Source organism: Amborella trichopoda, chromosome 9 (assembly GCF_054954075.1).
Source record: "Amborella trichopoda isolate Santa Cruz 75 chromosome 9, AtrichopodaSantaCruz75HAP2 v2.0, whole genome shotgun sequence".
Taxonomy (NCBI): Eukaryota; Viridiplantae; Streptophyta; class Magnoliopsida; order Amborellales; family Amborellaceae; genus Amborella; species Amborella trichopoda.
In genome coordinates, this window is record NC_142344.1 from 13,302,697 (window position 1) to 13,320,940 (window position 18,244).

Sequence of the window (18,244 nt, forward strand, 5' to 3'; positions counted from 1 at the left end):
ATATATATATATATATATATATATATATATATATATATATATATATATATATATGAGGAATGACGCTTTTTTATGTGCTAGGTATATGCACTTACAAGTTGTACTTGCTTAGAGATATAAATTTCTTCCTCACTAACACTTTGTACATATTTCATACCCAATATGAGAGGTAACCTTATTATGCCATTAGGTTGAATGAAAAAAGTTATAAGGTCTACTTTTGGTCTAGAAATGTGACTATTAGGAAATGTATTATCAACATTTTACCAGTACTTAACTTACTTATCAGCTATCATTTATTTCTTTTTTTGTCACAAAAATCTACTAAAATGAATAATTAAAGTCATTATTACATCATTCCAGAAATATTTTCTAATAATAATATCATCACCATTCCAAAATATTTTCTAATAATAACTTGTACCATTCTAAAGTCACCATGACACCATTTCCTACTTATTTTGCATGCCTTTGGCACTTTCATGGAATCTACATGTCTTTTAACATGATTAGACTATGGTTTCAACATTATAAGTCATTGGAATTGTATGATTGGAATAACGTGATTCTATTTTGATAAGCCTTATTTGTATTTATTTTTTATAGAAGTCTTTCAAATGTCTCTTTATATAATTTCAAATAAACAATAAATTTATGATACCAAATTCAAAATATTTATGGTACAAGTTAAAAAATGGAAAGAAGTTTGATTAGTAAACTAGAAGGTTTAGTAATTGCAATACAATATTTTGAGGCATTGAAAAAGACTAAAGAGGTATCTTATTTCAATTGAGTTTTTACTAATCTCTTATGAGGATTATGTAGTGTGAAATTATTTATTATGATTGTATTATATAAGTTTTCATTGATTACCAATTATTATTTTTATTATTTTTGTTTTTATATAAGAGTTAATGGCTTGCTACAACCTAAACTGGGGATAGAGGGAGGTAGAAATGGATGTGTGCAGTAGAGTGTAGAAATGGATGTGCGTAGTATGGGCAAATACTTATAAATTGAGTTTAGAAATGAGTTTAGAGAGAAAGTAGAAATGGATGTGCGCAGGAGAGTGGGAGAATAACGGGAGAGTAGTTAGATTACCTGTTAAACGTGTAATGGATTTGACAACCATTGTGGGCGTAATATATTTCACTTACTTTGGAGAAATCTTGTGTAATTTATTTCCACACTTATTTTGGAGAAATCTTGTATAATTTATTTCCAGTTTCTTACTGTATATCAAACATGATAAATATCATATTTCCTTGTAATATGTCTCCATGTAATAGAATTTCAGCTACCCAAACGGCCCCTAAATGTTGTTACTTCTTCTCATATTTTTATGGCAATGAATGTGGATGAAAATAATACATATATATAGTACGTTAAATTAGGATATATTATTACATATAAAATGTAAAAGTTAATTGAAATCATTAATCCCTAATTTTAGATAATTTGAATTTCAAACATGTGAACCATGTCTATCAAGAAAATTGACAAGTCATGCCTTAAGAAATACTTAGTATAATCCACTCAATATATGGACATCATTAAATTTTAAGACACATGGAGTTATGAACTGTTTGATAACCTTTATAGATGATTATTTCAGGTATGATATATCTTATTAGTAAAAAATATGATGCCTTGGAAATATTTATATTATATAAAGTATATAGGAGAAAATAAATTAGGTAAGCATATAAAAATTTGAAGGACAAACATATGAGGAAAATACACCTCAAAATTATTCAACCAATTTGTAAAGATTATAGAATAATATACCAAACAACCTTATTGTATACATCACAATAAAAATATGAAGCCAAGAGGCATAATATGACTCTAATTGACATAGGACTATAATTGGTAATGCCAACTTAGCTCTAACTTTTTAAGGAGAGGCCATTGGTATAATTATGTGTCTTGAATAGAGAGCCAACTAGGCCATGGAATTAACCCTTACAAACTATTAACATGAAAAAAATTGAACTTAAATATACTATAAGTTATAGTTCACTTGCAATGTGCTAATCCTACATCAAAAAGAGACAAGCTCCATAGTATAACAATTAATTGTTCATTTATGAGATATTTTTTTTTGACAAATGTTACAACCTTTATTGAATATTAAATAAAGGAAATTACATAATTAGCAATGACAAGGGAAGGTACAGAGGAACCACCCTTAGCCGTCATTAGCATCAGCTGCAGAGTTAGCTTCTCGAAAAACATGAGATAAGGAGACTGATAAATGGGAAACAAGATTTAAGATCTGCAACCATAATGTCCGGAGTTCTCATGGCACGCGTTGCTCCTTGTTACACCATTTAATAACATTCAGTGAATCCCCCTTCAATCCAACAATTGTTACCACAATTCCTTACAGTAAAAATTTTCAAACCTACGAGTAACGCTCTTAATTCCGCATAATTAGCTGTTGCAACACCAACTAGTCCAGCATTGGAAAAAATAATATTACCCATATGATCACACACCACTCTCCCGATTCCAGCTAAACCAGGATTGCCGAGAGAATTGCCATCAAAGTTGAGTTTCAAAGAACCTGCTTTAGGTTCAATCCATATATTTTTCGGTCGATAACTAACCCAACCAAGAATAAATAGATTGTGTAAGTTTACCATAACATCCACTTTCGATATACCCCATCCCTCCTTTAATACAGAAAGCCACAACCATAGTGAGCATTTGATAGTGTAAATGAGTCTGTCAAAACCCATGGAAAGTCCTTCAAAGGACCTCCTATTTCTTTATTTCCAAACCTCCCATAGGATCACACCACACCTTTAGCAATCTTCCATAAGGCGTTACCCACTTTGGGTAAATGAGGAAGGGATAATTGTGAAAATACCCTTTCCACTGATTGAGGAAGTGCTAAGCTAATACCTAAGACACCAAACAACCAATGCCAGATTCTTACCAACAAAGAACAATGGATGAAAATGTGAGCACCAGATTCACCATCAGCTTTGCAAAGAAGACATACGTTAAGTAAAATTTTTTCCATTTTAATCAGATTATCAATGGTCAAAACTTTATCATAGCAGCCAACCAGATGAATGCTTGTACCTTGTGGGGTAGCGGCCAATTCCAAATCTAAGCAATTTGGGGGCATGACCATCTCTATCGATCATGAAAGAATAGACTATAATAGGATTTGACAGTGAAAATATCATCACTTTCAATCTCCCAAACCAACTCATCCCTGGCATTATGTGAAACATAGACCATATCTAGCATTTCAATAAGAGAGCACCATTGGGAGAGAAAGATATTATTCAACCGACTATAAGCCAACTGAATGTTCCACTAGAGATTATTGCCCCTTCTATCCACAACTTCACTGACTAACATGTTCGGCTTCATAACAATCTTAAATAGATAAGGGAAAACAGACTTTAGAGGAAAGTCTCCAATCCATCTATGGTGCCAGAAGGAAATTTGGCAACAATCTCCTGGATTCCATCTAAAATATCTTGAGATCATAGTTTTACAATTTGTAATCAATCTCCACATCTGAGAGCTGTCCTTTCCTCTACCAGCCCCGAACCAAACACCAAATTTGTCCACACCATACTTAGAGACGAGGACTCTATATCAAATGCGATCCTTAAATTGAAGACTGTGCCCCCACTACTTGCACATCAGAGCTTGATTCACCAGCTTAATTCTCTGTATACCCAAACCACCTTCTTTCTTTGGAGTACAAACTCTATCCCATCTTAGAAGATGAAATCTCTTGCCCTCAGGAGTAGAACCCCACAGAAAGTCCCTCATTATTTTCTCAATCTTCTTCGCAGCCGAGATAGGCATATGAACTATTGACATCTGATAGACTGAAAGATTGGTCAGACAAGCCCTCAACAAAGTCACTCAACCTCCCAAGGATTGGTACTTATTTTTCCAAATATCAAGTCTGGATTGGACTCTTTCTTTTATCCCAGACCGCCAAAAGAAGCCTCGACTCAGAGATGGGAAGCCTAAGATAGGTTACTGAAAAATGATCTACTTTACACCCCATCACACTAGCTAGTTCATCAACAACCTCCTCCGCACAATTAATACCAATCATAGATGAATTGTGAAGATTTACCTTGAAACCAATTGTGACCTCACAAATTTCCAGAAATCGAGCAATATTCCTGACTTGAGGGTATAAGTTATATGACCACGGTAGTAGAAGCTCGCTTGAGAGCATACACGCTTATTTTATAGAAAACTTAAATAATGATAAAATAGATTGACATGTTTGAAGAGAAACATAATAAAGATCAAGGCGACACCATGGAACGCATGCGAAGAACTAGTGAATTTGACCTTATGGACCCCATATACTAGATAGGAACCACATATCTAGAGAACATCCTTTCTATTTAGAAGAATATCATGTATTTCCTAATATGGATGAGATAGATGAACCATGTACCTATAATGAAGCAATTAATTCACCTGAATCATCTGAATGAATCAATGACATGGATGATGAAATAATCTCCATTAAAAAGAAACCATGTGAACTTTTACATCTGCCTGAAGATAGAAGGCCATAAGATGTAAATGTGTCCCTAAAAAAAATTGAAAGTTCATGAATCATTGATAAATATAATAAATCCAAATTAGTAACTAAAATTTCACTACAAAAGAAAGAGTTGATCACGCAGAGATATATATTCTCTCGTAGCAAAATTTGCATCCCTAGGGATAACATTAGCACACGTAGCCTATTGTGTCTTAGACAAATGGAAATTAAAACAACCTTATTAAATAGAGATATCTATATGAAATACCCAGAGGGATATGTGGTTGGGCCAAGAAGAAAAAGCATATAAAGTGAATAAATTATTTTATGGTAAAAAACAATCATCTAAAAAAAACCCCAAATTGGTTATATAACTAGTAAATTAGACCACTGCGTATATGCCTGGAATAGCATGAGCAAATATATAATTTTATCTTTATTGTCATGTTTGATTATGGAAAGGCATAGTTTTGGAAACCACATCTTCCTAAAGCATCGGAATGACTCTTCCCATGCTCCCCTACGGAAAACATTTCTATTTTTAAGGTTGTGTAAGGTGGTGACAAAGGATAACATGGCTCCCATAAAACATGAGGCTGTTCCATAATCAAATAGGGCAGTTTTACATTATAAAGGAGTGGCGGTCTCCAAAATAATATCTTCCAAGGTCAAACGTTCTATATATAGATGATATATTATTGACCAGTAATTATATAAAAATAATAGATAAATCTAAATAATGGCTTAATTCGTATTTTGAAATAAGGGCTATGGGAGAAATATCACATGTTTAAGGAATAAATATTACAAGGTATAAATTCTAAGCTTCTCTACTTATCTTAATTAAAATATGTAAAAAATATCCTCCAGAGGTTTAAGATGGAAAAAATACAAACCTATGAAAACCCCTATTCGTAAGAGCGTGAAGCTATCAAAGTAATAATGTTCAATTAGTGATGAGAAAAAGGTAAAAATGGAACCTATTCAACATAATCATGCCATTGGATCTATTATGTACGTCATACTATGTACAAGGCATGACCTAAGCTTTGCAGCTGGATTTGTTAGTAGATTTCAAAGCAATCTTAGCATGACTCATTAAGAAGGAATTAAAATAATAATTGGATATATTGAAGGAACTAAATATTATAAATGTTGTTTTCATGAGAATAACCTAGAAATTCAAGGATTATTTGATGCAAAATTCAAAGAAGATCCTGATGATGAATATTGGACATATTTTATTCTTTCGAAGATGTTTTGTTCCTTGGTTTCATAAGAAATATGGATGTGCTGTCTGATGGACAATGGCATCAGAATACTTGTTTATAATATTTTCTTTTTTTTCTATCGGTTGAATAAGTCATTTTATTAGGGATTTGAAGCTTGAAATAATCGATGAGCCACTTCATATATTTTGTGACAACCATGCAGTAATTTCATTAATTAAAAGTGGGACAATCAACTACAAGGGGAAACACATAGCAGTTGTGATTGATTAAATTGATGAGCCAATTCACATATTTTGTGACAATTAGGTTGTAATTTTATTAATGAAATATGGGACGATCAACTCCAAAGGCAAACACATAAAAGTTGACCATCTAGGTAATAATGGAAAAGATAGAACTAACAATAAGTCATTTGCCTTCCAGTAAAATGATAATATGCCCATAAGTAAGGTATGATTGCTAAAACATTCTCAAAGCATGTAGGCATAATGAGATTTGGAGAAATACACAATTTCTTCCCATAAAGCACTTTAATACTAAATGATAAAATCCTATGGATAGATAAAACCTTGTGGTATGTTTATGTCAATGGGTAAATCCAAGTATGGCTAAAATTTTTGTGATATATGTGGCAATTTCATAATGGGTAAAAGCCTTATATGGGTAAATCAATTTCTAAACATATAACTTTTGATGGTTTCCTTTCTACAGATTTATTATCAAACTTATAGTAGGATCAAATCAATTTAGACTGAAAATATGAAGCAGATAAAGGGTAAATATCCTATACGACAATATGATAGTATTTGATACGAGTTTAGAAGGTTATTTGATAGGATTAAACATATATAAGTGTATATGAATAATTGAAGTATACTATTACAAGAACTACATTGTCAATAAGGGCCATTGTAGGGAAGCAACTTAGGCATTTACGACCTTGATTGATAAAAAAAATGAGGCTAGGAATCTACCTTTAAAATGAGAAATTTAGGGTTAAGTTGAGAAACGATGACATGTCATGAGATTTAGGACCTATATAGAATGTTCTAAGTTTTTTAGGTGTTTTTTAGTATAGGACTAGGAAGGTATTTTTGAAATTTGTGCCAGAGCATAAGAGCTTCACATCAATGGGGCAGGTTCAGGTAGTGCTACCACCACGACCTCAACCACATTATCACCTAACACATTAAAAAACCACTAACAATTTAAAAAACGGGTAGGGGTTCGTCAAACCCACTGAATTACCAAAAAAAAAAAACCATGAGAGAGGCTATATATAGATTGCGGTCTGGGGCTTTCATATTTCATTGTTGTCGTTAACTAGATTAGATACTAACTGATATAGAAAATTTTGAATCAACAACTAACTGATATAGAAAATTTTGAATCGACGACTCATGTTTCATTAATGTCATTAACTAGATTGGATATTAGAGTTATTAACTAGATTGGATACTAACTGATCTAGAAAACTTCAAGACGTATTCACGTACTTCCAAGAATAATGCAGTAAAATTTAATGCTAAAGAAGGAGTATGACATATACTGTGATGTGTGCCATACAATACATACGACACACATGGCAAAATTGGAATTTCATGATATATTCACTGAGATTAAAGCTAGTGTACAGAGGTGAGGTTCTGATGCTTTCCTACTCTATAAAATACTATATTCACTAAAAAATTGGATCTAAAATACAGAGATGGATGTAAATTCAGAAATGCAGAGACTTAATTTTTACCTAAATCTCACATTTTGATAATCTTGATCTCAATAATATTCAATTTGAAGCATTAAAAAAAAAAAGTCGTAGTTAATTGTTGAATATTTTTAGTCAATACCAATATATAGGATCATCCCTTCCCGTCCTATGTATGGATTGATTCCTCTACAAATGAGGTCAACTCCATTTGTCAAAACAAATTCCATTGAATCTATGCACCAATCGTATCCTTTGATTCCCGTTTTCTAGGAACCCTTGTTCTCCGTGATCAGGAATAATGACTCTAAACAAAATAATTATTTGAATTTAAAAAATAGAGCATTTTAATTTTTTCTTGGACTAGTCGTTTTAACTCTTTGCATATTACCGAATTTGCAAATTTATTGAGATGCTAAATCATAAATATGCAAAACGTGCATGTTTAAATTGCATTCTATACCCTAGCTCCATCTAGTAGGGGACGAATTTCAAGACACCAAAACTTTTCCCTCGTAAAATAAATATATATGCATAAGAGGGAAGATAATAAGGTTATTTACCCAAAAATGGGAAAATAATTGTTTTTTTTGTTTTTAATTGGTTAGCGCATTGGCATCACCCTCTCCAATGAAACGTAGTTTAGAGTTAGATTAGGGCATTAGAGGCCTGATCATAAAAATTCCCCATCTCACCGGAAAATTTTTCGGAACTCTTGAATTTTGGAAATACAATACAAATACAACCCTCTCCCAAAACCAAAGTAAACGCAAAATAGGAAGTACCAGGGTCTTGCAGATCGATCTAAATCGTCTTCGAGCTAAACCAGAATCACCTGCATCTACCCAATTGCTAGAGAGAGAGACTGCAACTTCGCCATGGTCCCAATTGACGACTCCAAGAAAGAAAGAGGCGCGTAGATTGCAATTGCTGTGGTGAAAGAAGAGAGAGATTTCCGTCTAGAGAGGGTGAGAGGGCCATGGCTTCCATGTACCACAACAGTGGGCATGGACCAGGCAGAACCCCTACTGCAATCCCTCCACCTGCTCCTTTCCCCCATCCTCAACCCTCCACCTTCCTTCCCCCTCCCCCCCAACAACCTAACCCTAACCCTAATTTCCATCTGAGCAACAATAACACCGCCCTTCCTTCCCCTTACCCCCAAAACCCTAACCCTAATTTCCACCACCATGCATACACAACCTCATCCCACCACTACCGCAACTTCCCCTTCTCCTCGAACCCACCATACACCGCTCCTCCTCCTCCTCCACCTCCTCTTCCTCTCAGTAATCCTCCACCTCCCCCACCGCCACCTCCTCAACCCCCTCCTCCACCCCCTCCGCCTCTCCAAAACTCCGTGCACTACCCCCCTCCTCATTACCCCCAATTCTTCCCCTCCACACACAACTCGTCTATGCACAACCCCCCACCCTCGCCTCCGCTGCCTCCCCCTTCATCACCGCCACCTCCGCCACCCCCTGCATCCCCCCCGCGGCCCAAAATTGAGGCGTTTCAAAACCCTGCTCCAAAGCCCCCTGCAAAGGAGGCAAGGCCCCTACCACCCCCGAAACCGACTGGTGGAGCCCGCCCTCCTCAATTGAATGACCGGGGGAGAGTGGAGACTGAAGAGGAGAGGAGGGCAAGGAAGAAGAGAGAGTATGAGAAGAAGAAGCAAGAAGAGAGGCACCATCATCATCATCATGGTCATAGGAGTCATCAATTGGGGGTTGGAGCTAAGGGGCATTCAGGTTCAGGGATGATGAGGGGACCGGAGAGGAAGGGCCCATTTTTGGGGGCTGAAAGGGTTGAGAATAGGTTGAAGAAGCCGACAACCTTTTTATGCAAATTGAAGTAAGTTTCTTTTTTTCTTTGATTGATTTTTGAGAATGCTGTTTTGGAATGGGAATGATGTGGAATTTTCTTTATGTGATTGATGGATTTAGTTTTTCTTGGATGTCTTAATTATATGGTGTTGGCGGTCTTAGTTTGTTTATCAGAACAATGATGCTTCATTGTGTGCAGTCTTTGCCGTGTTTGTAACTTAATGATGCTTCATAAGGTCTTCAATGCTGAACTTTAAATACATTTTTTGGCCTCTCGCTAATTCTAGATGGAATGCTACTTTACTGTCCTCCTGATGTGGCAATTCCGTTGAATGTGATGCTTGAATTGTGTTTTGAGGTTATTGCTCTTCTGATCATTGTATGATTCTGTATTACCAACAAGATGATTGATACTTCTGGCATGACAGGATAAATGTTGATTTGTTTCAATAGCTTCTGATATTCATGTCCTTGTTGGTGTTGATGTTGCCGTTGTTTTTCCATATCATTGGAAATTTTTAAAGTTGTACTTGTTGTGCCCATATCTTGTGATATTTTTTAACTATAGCAATGCTTTTCTTTACTGATGACTTGGTAGCAATGTTTTTTAAATGACAAAAAAGTGACTCTTGTGGGCTGCATCAATTATGTAACATTCTTGCTGTAACAACATGTAACAGTCATGCATAGTGGGCTATAACCATCATGTGACATTAATGTATAATGGTTGTAACTCCTATGCCTGTTGACCTACCTGTATAGTAACCCCTACAGGGATTTGGGTATATATAGGGCACATTGCCCCATGATTCATGTGGTGAAAAAGAAATATATATATTTTTCTTTATCTTGTGCTTGGATATTCTTTTCTCTCAACCTTAACATGGTATCGGAGCAGGGCTTGAAACCTTAGGATAGCCACCTAGAATCATGTTTTTTCTTCCTTCTTGGGCTTGAAGGTGTGGTGTATCAACAATCTAGTATTTCTAGCTAGATCATCTTGCTTTCCTTTACCAATAAGCACGTTTTTTTTCCCGAACTCCTTTGTTTTTCAGCAACCTCATATTTACAGCAACCTCATATTTCTAGCAACCTTACATTTCCAACAACCTGACATTCGAAACTAAGGAACTAGTATCTTGAAAAAAATCCTCACTAGTTTAAGGGCTTGCTTTCCTTTACCAATAAGTACGTTTTTTTTCCCGAACTCCTTTGTTTTTCAGCAACCTCATATTTCCAGCAACCTCATATATCTAGCAACCTCACATTTCCAACAACCTGACATTCAAAACTAAGGAACTAGTACCTTGAAAAAAATCCTCACTAGTTTAAGGGAGAAGGAAAATGTTAGAAATCAAGCAGAATATTTCCTTGGGAAGCAGTCAATCTGACCACCCAAGATTGGTGATCACTATAGTTAAGCTAGATAGGGCAAACCACTTAGAATGGTCCCAATCTGCCAAAATGTTCATAGGAAGCCAGGGGAAATATGGTTTTATCACAGGAAAAGTGAGAGCCTCCCACAAATGATCCATCCCATTATGAATGAGAAAGTAAGAACTTTTTCTTTTGATAATGGAGAAAGTAAGAACTTTACAGTAATGACATGGCTCCTTCATCTCATGCAGCCAAGTATCAACAAGGGGCTGCTTTTTCTGAAAACTATAAAGGATATATGGGAGGCAGTAGCCAAGATATACTGACAGCGAGATGGTATGACTAGGATTTATCAATTGCATTGTGAAATACTGAATTTGCATCAAGGAGAAATGGCTGTGGAAAAGTACTTAAGTGGGAAGAACTAGACCACTATCATCTTATTAATCCCGTTGTTGATGACTTAAAAAACAGGCCGAGCAAAGAAGAATCTTTGATTTCTTAGTAGGCCTACATCTTGGCTATGAACTTTAGAGAGTACAAGTTCTAGGAAAGAACAAATTTCCCTCTCTTGAATTAGTCTATGATTATGCAAGAGAGGAGGCTCGTAGAAAGGCTATTGGAGAAGGTCAAAACTCAAGCATCCATCCTTAACGATATGCCTTTGTGGCAGGAGAACTTAAATCCTATCCATGTGGCCCTAGTCAGGATGGAACAATGTCAACCTAGATGCGTCACTTAATAAGAAAGATTTATGCCTCTTGATTTACTGGAGTGAATTTTTTTTGGGATAATTCAGTTTTGAGCACTCTCACACTTGTAACATGTTCATGGTTGTAGATACAATAATAGAGCCTCTAATCTTATGTCAGGATTCCTTCATTACTTATATTAAGGTATTTCACAAGTAAGGGTAATTATGGCCATGAAGAAATAAGTTTAAAGTTTTGCATATACCCAAGGGTATGTATAACTTGTCAGTCCATAGGAAGAGGACCCTTCTGGAAAGAGCATATGTGTTTTACTAACAAACATGTGTTTATATATGGTCCTTCTTTCTGAGAAATGGCGGGGGGATAAAAGATAAGGCTCTAAGTATAAAATTTTGGCAAGTGTCTATTGTTATGTTATGTGTAATTTCTCCTGGCTATTTGAGTTTTAACGTACCATTACTTTTGGCTGGAGAAACTAACTAGAAATCTTTAGGTTTTTATAGAGTTCACCTTCTCTCGTTGCTTTTTGGTATTCTATTGAGTTTGTTCTCGTGTTTTTCTTTATAGTGATTTATCGTGTGATGTAGCCAAAAATAGTCATTCATTGCATGGATGCTGCAAAATTAGCTTGTAAAGTAAATTTCTTATTGGAAACAATTCATAAAAGGATGTAACCTTATTTGTAAAAATAAGTTTGCAGTAATCTACACTACCCATTTTATTTGTAGATTTGACAGTCTTAAAATACATGCCACTTTTTGACATTGTTTGAAATAGTGCCAATTCTACATCATCCAATTAAAATGGATGGTGTAGAACCACAACCTTGCTTCTACAAGTAAGTTTGCCGGATATACATCATCTAACTAAAATGGACGGTATAGAAACCGCAACCTTGTTTCTACAAATAAGTTTGCTGCCTTATATTACCCACAACTTTCTTATTTGCTTTGAGATTCTTTCAAATGATATTTTTTTGCTTTTTTATAAGTGTATGAAATGACCAATTTTTGGTCATTTCCTTTTTGGCTTGTGAAGAACATTGTGATATGGAATGAAATTGTATATGACTTACTTCATGGTTTCCTTGCTATGGCATGGAGGTGATGAACTCTTGTATATTTCTTTTTGCAGGTTTAGGAATGAGCTTCCAGATCCCACTGCACAACCTAAGTTATTGGCTTTGAACACAGATAAAGATCAGTATGTTATTTCAATATTTCATGTCTTTTTTATGTTTTAATTTTTCACATGTAAATTTTGTGGCAAGTTCATTTCTACTTCTCTTGTCGTTTTAGATAGTGGCTTTGAAACTGATGTGGTGCTCGATAGATGAAATTTGAGGTTAAAATGGATCTTGGTTAATCGCTAAAGTCTTCAAAATTGGATGAAATAGGCTTCTGCTGGTTATAAGGTTTATTTAGTCTATTGTTTGGTGAGACTTTGAGAATGACATCGTTGTAGAGTAGGAACCAGTTGTCTTTTGCACTTGAAGGAAATGTTTTATGTGATGGTTGTTCTTAATTTCTCAAGCAGATACTCTAAATACACTATCACATCATTAGAGAAGCTGCACAAGCCAAAACTTTTTGTTGAGCCAGACCTTGGGATACCTCTTGATCTACTTGACATCAGTGTTTACAAGTAAGATCCTACATATGCTATTTCTTTAGCTTTTTTCTATTGTGGACTTTGTCTCATTTTGCTTATATACTTTGGATTACTCTTCAGCACTCCCAGTGTACGGCCGCGTCTTGCCCCTGAAGACGAAGAGCTTCTCCGTGATGGTGAGGTAGCTACGCCTGTCAAACAAGATGGCATTAGAAGGAAGGATCGCCCTACAGAGAAAGGTGTCTCATGGTTGGTTAAAACTCAATATATATCTCCTCTCAGCCTGGATCAAGCAAAGCTGGTAAGAGTTATAAATTACATTCTTCATATTTAAGGTTTCTTATCTTCCAACTCCGGACAATAATGGAGATTATGAGGGCTATTTTATTTTTTGCAGTCTATCACTGAAAAACAAGCAAAGGAACTCCGAGAATCAAGGGAAGGTCGCAATCATTTCTTGGAGAATCTCAATAATAGGTTAGTATTTTGGAAACCTATCTATGTTGTTGGAATAAAATGTTTGTTTAGCTCTTCCAAATGGTTGCAATTTTTTGTTCTTTCACAAAGTCATATAAATGTGGTTAATGCATATATATATATATATGTATGTATGTATATGTACATCTATATATGTATGTATGTATGTATGTATATGTATATATATCTATGTACTTGCAGTTATTTATGTCACAGACGTATATTTTTCTTTTAGATAAACACTAGCTTTCATCCTTTTTCAGAGAAAAACAAATCCAGGCAATTGAAGAATCGTTCAAAGCATCAAAACTACCTCCAATACATCAAACCAAACCTGGTCTACAACCTGTTGAAATCATGCCACTTCTACCTGATTTTGAGCGGTATGACCTTCCTTCCATGGTAATTCTTTCATTATCATTTAATTGGGATACTCAATTGGGTGATGGAAATACATTCCTACCTGCATATTCGGCAGTGTGGGTGTCGACACTGTGTTTTGTCATCAAAATCATTTTCTAAATTTGAAACTAATAATATCATGTAACAGGTATGAGGATCGTTATGTCATGATATCCTTTGATGGAGATCCAGTAGCTGACTTAGAAGCCTACAACAAGTTGGATCGTGCTACTCATGATGAACTTGAATCAAGAGTAGGTTTAGTTCCTATTTTCTTATGGTGTTCCATGGGCATGCGTGAATATGCCAAGGTTGAGTAGTATTTAACATTGTGCACATATTCACACATCTGCATATGTGTATATTGCTGTACCTATCCGTATGTCTATCTATTTATCTGTCTATCTTTGTGTGCACATGGATGCATGCATACATGTGTATGTATGTATGCTTATTTGTTTTTCCAATTGGATGCTTTTTTGGGGTTAAGCCTTGTTCACTAGTGTTTCCCTCTGCACAGGAGAGAGAAAATTTTGTGTACATGTGTAAAATGTTTAACTATGTTTATGTTTTGCCATTTCCAAATAATGCATCCACTCTCATCTTTATTAATCTTCTGAACCCATTATGACCACTTATTGCCCTGAAATTTAAGTATGCTAAGGAGTTAGGATTGCCCTCCTTTGTTACACAATTCTGTGTAGCAAAACATTCTTGAACAGTTATTTGGGACTAGTACCTAATTTGGACCAAGTCAAAGTTGTCAGCGGATACATATAGTTTTTTCTTCAGGTTTTTGCCTGTATTTCCTCTGATGTGTTTGCTCTTTCTTGCTTTCTCAATTGTTAGATGGATTCGTTGTTTCGCTATGCACTCATCATGGCAATATTCTTGTATTAACATTTCCTCTATGGTTTTTGACAGGCTATCATGAAGAGTTTTGTTTCTGGGACAGATTCATCTAAACCGGAGAAGTTTTTGGCATATTTGGTCCCTGGACCGGAAGAGGTTGAGTTACCATTTGCATTTCATTTTTTTTTCCATTTTTTTTATTTTGGGTATATCTCTTATCAAAACAGAGACTGCAAGTGTTGGATCCCAAGCTGGTGTTAAAGATTACAGATTTACTTATTGCCTATTAGGATTCCTGTGTGACATTACTGATTTATTCGAGCCATTAAGTACTTACTATTTGTATTTCGTTTTCTTTTTCCGTTTTTTTTTTTTTGATGGGTGGGTGGGGGGGGTGGGGGGGGGGGGGGGGGGGGGGGGGGTTGTTATATCTTATCAGCATTTCCTCTGTGCGTTGGTGAAATCCGGGCAAGTAGCTACTTAAGTTGCCAATTAGGATTCCTGTGTGACATTGCTGATTTATTCAAGCCATTAAGTCACAATAGCTGGAGTTATGAGAATTCTGTTAGGAGATGTTATGAAGTCTACGTGTTGCAACATGCTTCATTTTGTTGATCACTGAGCTGTTTTCTTTTTGATGGCAGTTGACGAAGGATATGTATGATGAACATGAAGATATTGATTTCTCCTGGATAAGAGAGTACCACTGGGATGTATGTGTACTAATTATGCATTTCCAATGATTTGTATGCCATTTAGATCATTTATTGTTAGGATATTTTGCAAAATCAAGATTAAAAAATATTACTTCTGCATTCGTAGAATAAACTTTTTGGAAAATTGGGAGGATGACTATTTTTCTCATAACTATTCCAGGTCCGTGGAGATGATGCTGAAGATCCCACTACATATCTTGTCAATTTCGAGGAAGGAGGAGCAAGATACTTGGTATGCTTCTGGATCTGTAGTTTTTGTGTACCATTGGTTGATACTTGATGTGTAGTCATGGCTTCTGACATTATACTGTGATGCAGCCTCTTCCGACAAAGCTGGTTTTACGGAGGAGGAGGATTGATGGGAGATCTGGTCATGACATTGAAACTCATTATCCTGTACCTTCAAGAGTGACTGTGAGACGGAGGTCTACTGTTGCCACAAATGAACTAAAGGAATCTGGAAGAGCGCCTTCAATGCATGTATGCAACTGTTCTATCACTAGACTCATTGGATTAAACTATAAAGTTCTTTATTGCTGCTTTGGAAATATTTACCTAATTTAGTTTGAAAGCTTCAGTTAGTTCCATGTGAAAAGCAATTTCTATGCATTTTTACTTGTGTTGGTTATGCGCCCTGTTTGTCCAAGAGAAATTGGTTAGCAAATGAATCCTCTGGACACACAATTGTCCATATCCAACCCCTTTATAAACTTGCTAGCCTTATTGAATAGCTTTTTTCCCTCAATGATCATATGGCGTTCAATAAAATTTATGTCATCCAGTTTTATTTAGGCATTGTATTTGTTATGCTATATGTTTACGAATACTTCTTTTCTAGATTCTCATATCATGGCCATGAAGCTGGCACATTGAGAAACTTGCCCCTTTGAGTTCCATCTCAGTATCACCGATGCCTGCAACAAACTGGGGAAAGAGTCATGGTTTAACCATGAAAGAATCACTAATTATGGCTTAACACTAAGGCAACAGTAATTGCCTCTCTGTAGCATGATTAAAAACTTGATTTGACTTGACTTGTGTCACTTGACTCTAGTTGAGCCAGAGGGCCGGCGACTTAGATTATATTCAGATTCAAACAAAATATAAAGGTATGAGAAGGGCATCTATTTCTTTTCAATTGGTTGAGTTGTGAACTGACTTTCGTTGCAGGTTGGCTCAATCTTTTGAACTACTATTTGATCATTATCCAATTTATCAAATGTTACTGGTTGCTCCAACAAACAGGTTGGGCAGTTGATTAACAATTCATAGGAAACAATAAGGAGTGAAGGGGCCCAACTGCTTTTCATATTCAGATATATGATTAAGTCATTGTCTTTGATATTTGCTCCCCTCCTTCAGGAACTTTTGTCTGCTGTTCACATTAAAGAGTAACTATTGTTCCATATTTAATCACACCGCAATTTTTACGAAAGCTTGTGTATATTTCACTTTGTGAATTTTCATGCAGACATGCACAAATTATTTCACATAATATGTATATGCATTTCCTTCAGGTCCATCCAAAAAATAGAGATTTCAATTAGCCTTTATTTTATGTCACTTTTCCTATCTTGTATTGTCATGAAAATTTTAGACGATTCTATATGGTTTGTTCTTCAAAATTCATCAAAATTCAGCTCTTTCAATTTTGTTAGATTTATAGGCCATTTTTTTTCTCCAAATATCACAACATGAGATTGGGGGCCTGGACCAGTCAACTTTTGGTCCTTAATATGTAAGAGCTTTGCCTGAATGTGTTTGGATTGTAGTCCTTGGTACTCCAAATTCCTTGAAATGCTTCTAATTGTGTATTGTCACTCTTGGGTTGCAAGTGTCCTGTAGTCCTCTGCAGAAAGCCTTGCTGGCATGGAATGAGAGTAAACATCTGGGTCAGTTTAAAAAATGTGCTTTAGGGTGATATTTTTCCCTCAGTTAATGCTTTGCCAATCACTTCATGAAATGGAAGGAGCTACTTCATCAATGTGTGTGCATTGTGTATGAAACTTTGGCGGCATTAAAACATATTCTATTTCTATGTTCTTGACTAATAAATTTGTTGAAAAAGGAGATGGGTTTACATGTTATGGGCCACAGGTGATTGTTTACATCAGTGATCACTTCAGAGCTTTTCACTTGAATTCAAGCTCAGTTTCGTGTTGAAGTATTGATTTCTTATAACAACACAAGCTTGCACTTCTTCTGTTCCTTTTGTTCAGGATCATTCGATTTCAAAGGTTGCTATTCCCTCAAAGCGAGGAAGGTCTCCTGTTGAAGACGTTCATGATGACAGGCGTAAAGTTTCACGCTTGCAAGACATGGATGATGATCAATTCAGTGGAGGGGAAGACATGTCTGATTGATGCAAACAATGCATGAAGTTTTTCAACTGTTTAAGAGATGTAAATTAACACCCAGATTTTTTGTTGTTCCAAGTGAGATTATTTACGGAGCAGGAAAGGGATGGACAAGTTCAAGTAACTGAAAGGGAAGATAACTTGGTTGTCTATGTTTATATGGCTTATCTCGAGTGAATAACGTAATTGAAGTTATTATTGAGCCATACCATCCGTTGTTACATGAACCTATTCAAAAGAACGAAAATGTTTTTTCAGGGAACACAATTGTATCATTCCCTTGATGGCTGTTATCTATAATGATATAATTCCTCTTTTTCCAATTACTATTGTCACATAATTTGGTGCCACCATGCTCTGTTACGGAGGTTTCAGTTTTCTGGCTTTTGTTCTTGTATTGTCTGGATCTTGCATTGTTTTTCTTTTCATGTAT

At 35.6% G+C, this 18,244-nt stretch overlaps 1 protein-coding gene across 2 annotated transcripts; it reads left to right on the plus strand.

Moving 5' to 3' along the window:
* The first annotated feature begins 8,245 nt into the window (after nt 1-8,245).
* ELF7 (hydroxyproline-rich glycoprotein family protein) lies at nt 8,246-18,134 on the plus strand. 2 transcript variants are annotated; one of them, XM_020661576.2, is made up of 12 exons: nt 8,246-9,334; nt 12,531-12,599; nt 12,930-13,040; nt 13,128-13,308; nt 13,405-13,484; nt 13,748-13,867; nt 14,035-14,140; nt 14,811-14,894; nt 15,383-15,451; nt 15,615-15,686; nt 15,773-15,934; nt 17,674-18,134. In XM_020661576.2, exons 1-12 carry the CDS (start codon nt 8,460-8,462, stop codon nt 17,815-17,817), a joined length of 2,073 nt encoding a protein of 690 aa, XP_020517235.2. In that variant the 5' UTR covers nt 8,246-8,459; the 3' UTR covers nt 17,818-18,134. The 2 variants fall into 2 exon arrangements, with proteins under 2 accessions (XP_020517235.2, XP_006829032.4); XM_006828969.4 differs by having other exon boundaries at nt 12,933-13,040.
* The last annotated feature ends 110 nt before the right edge of the window (nt 18,135-18,244 follow it).

Bases quoted from the DNA above. Each gene is read 5' to 3' on its own strand.
- ELF7 (XM_020661576.2), top strand. From the start codon at position 8,460: ATGGCTTCCATGTACCACAACAGTGGGCATGGACCAGGCAGAACCCCT. The intron at 9,335-12,530 runs GTAAGTTTCTTT...TTCTTTTTGCAG, and splicing joins ACCTTTTTATGCAAATTGAA to GTTTAGGAATGAGCTTCCAG. The intron at 13,041-13,127 runs GTAAGATCCTAC...ATTACTCTTCAG, and splicing joins CTTGACATCAGTGTTTACAA to CACTCCCAGTGTACGGCCGC.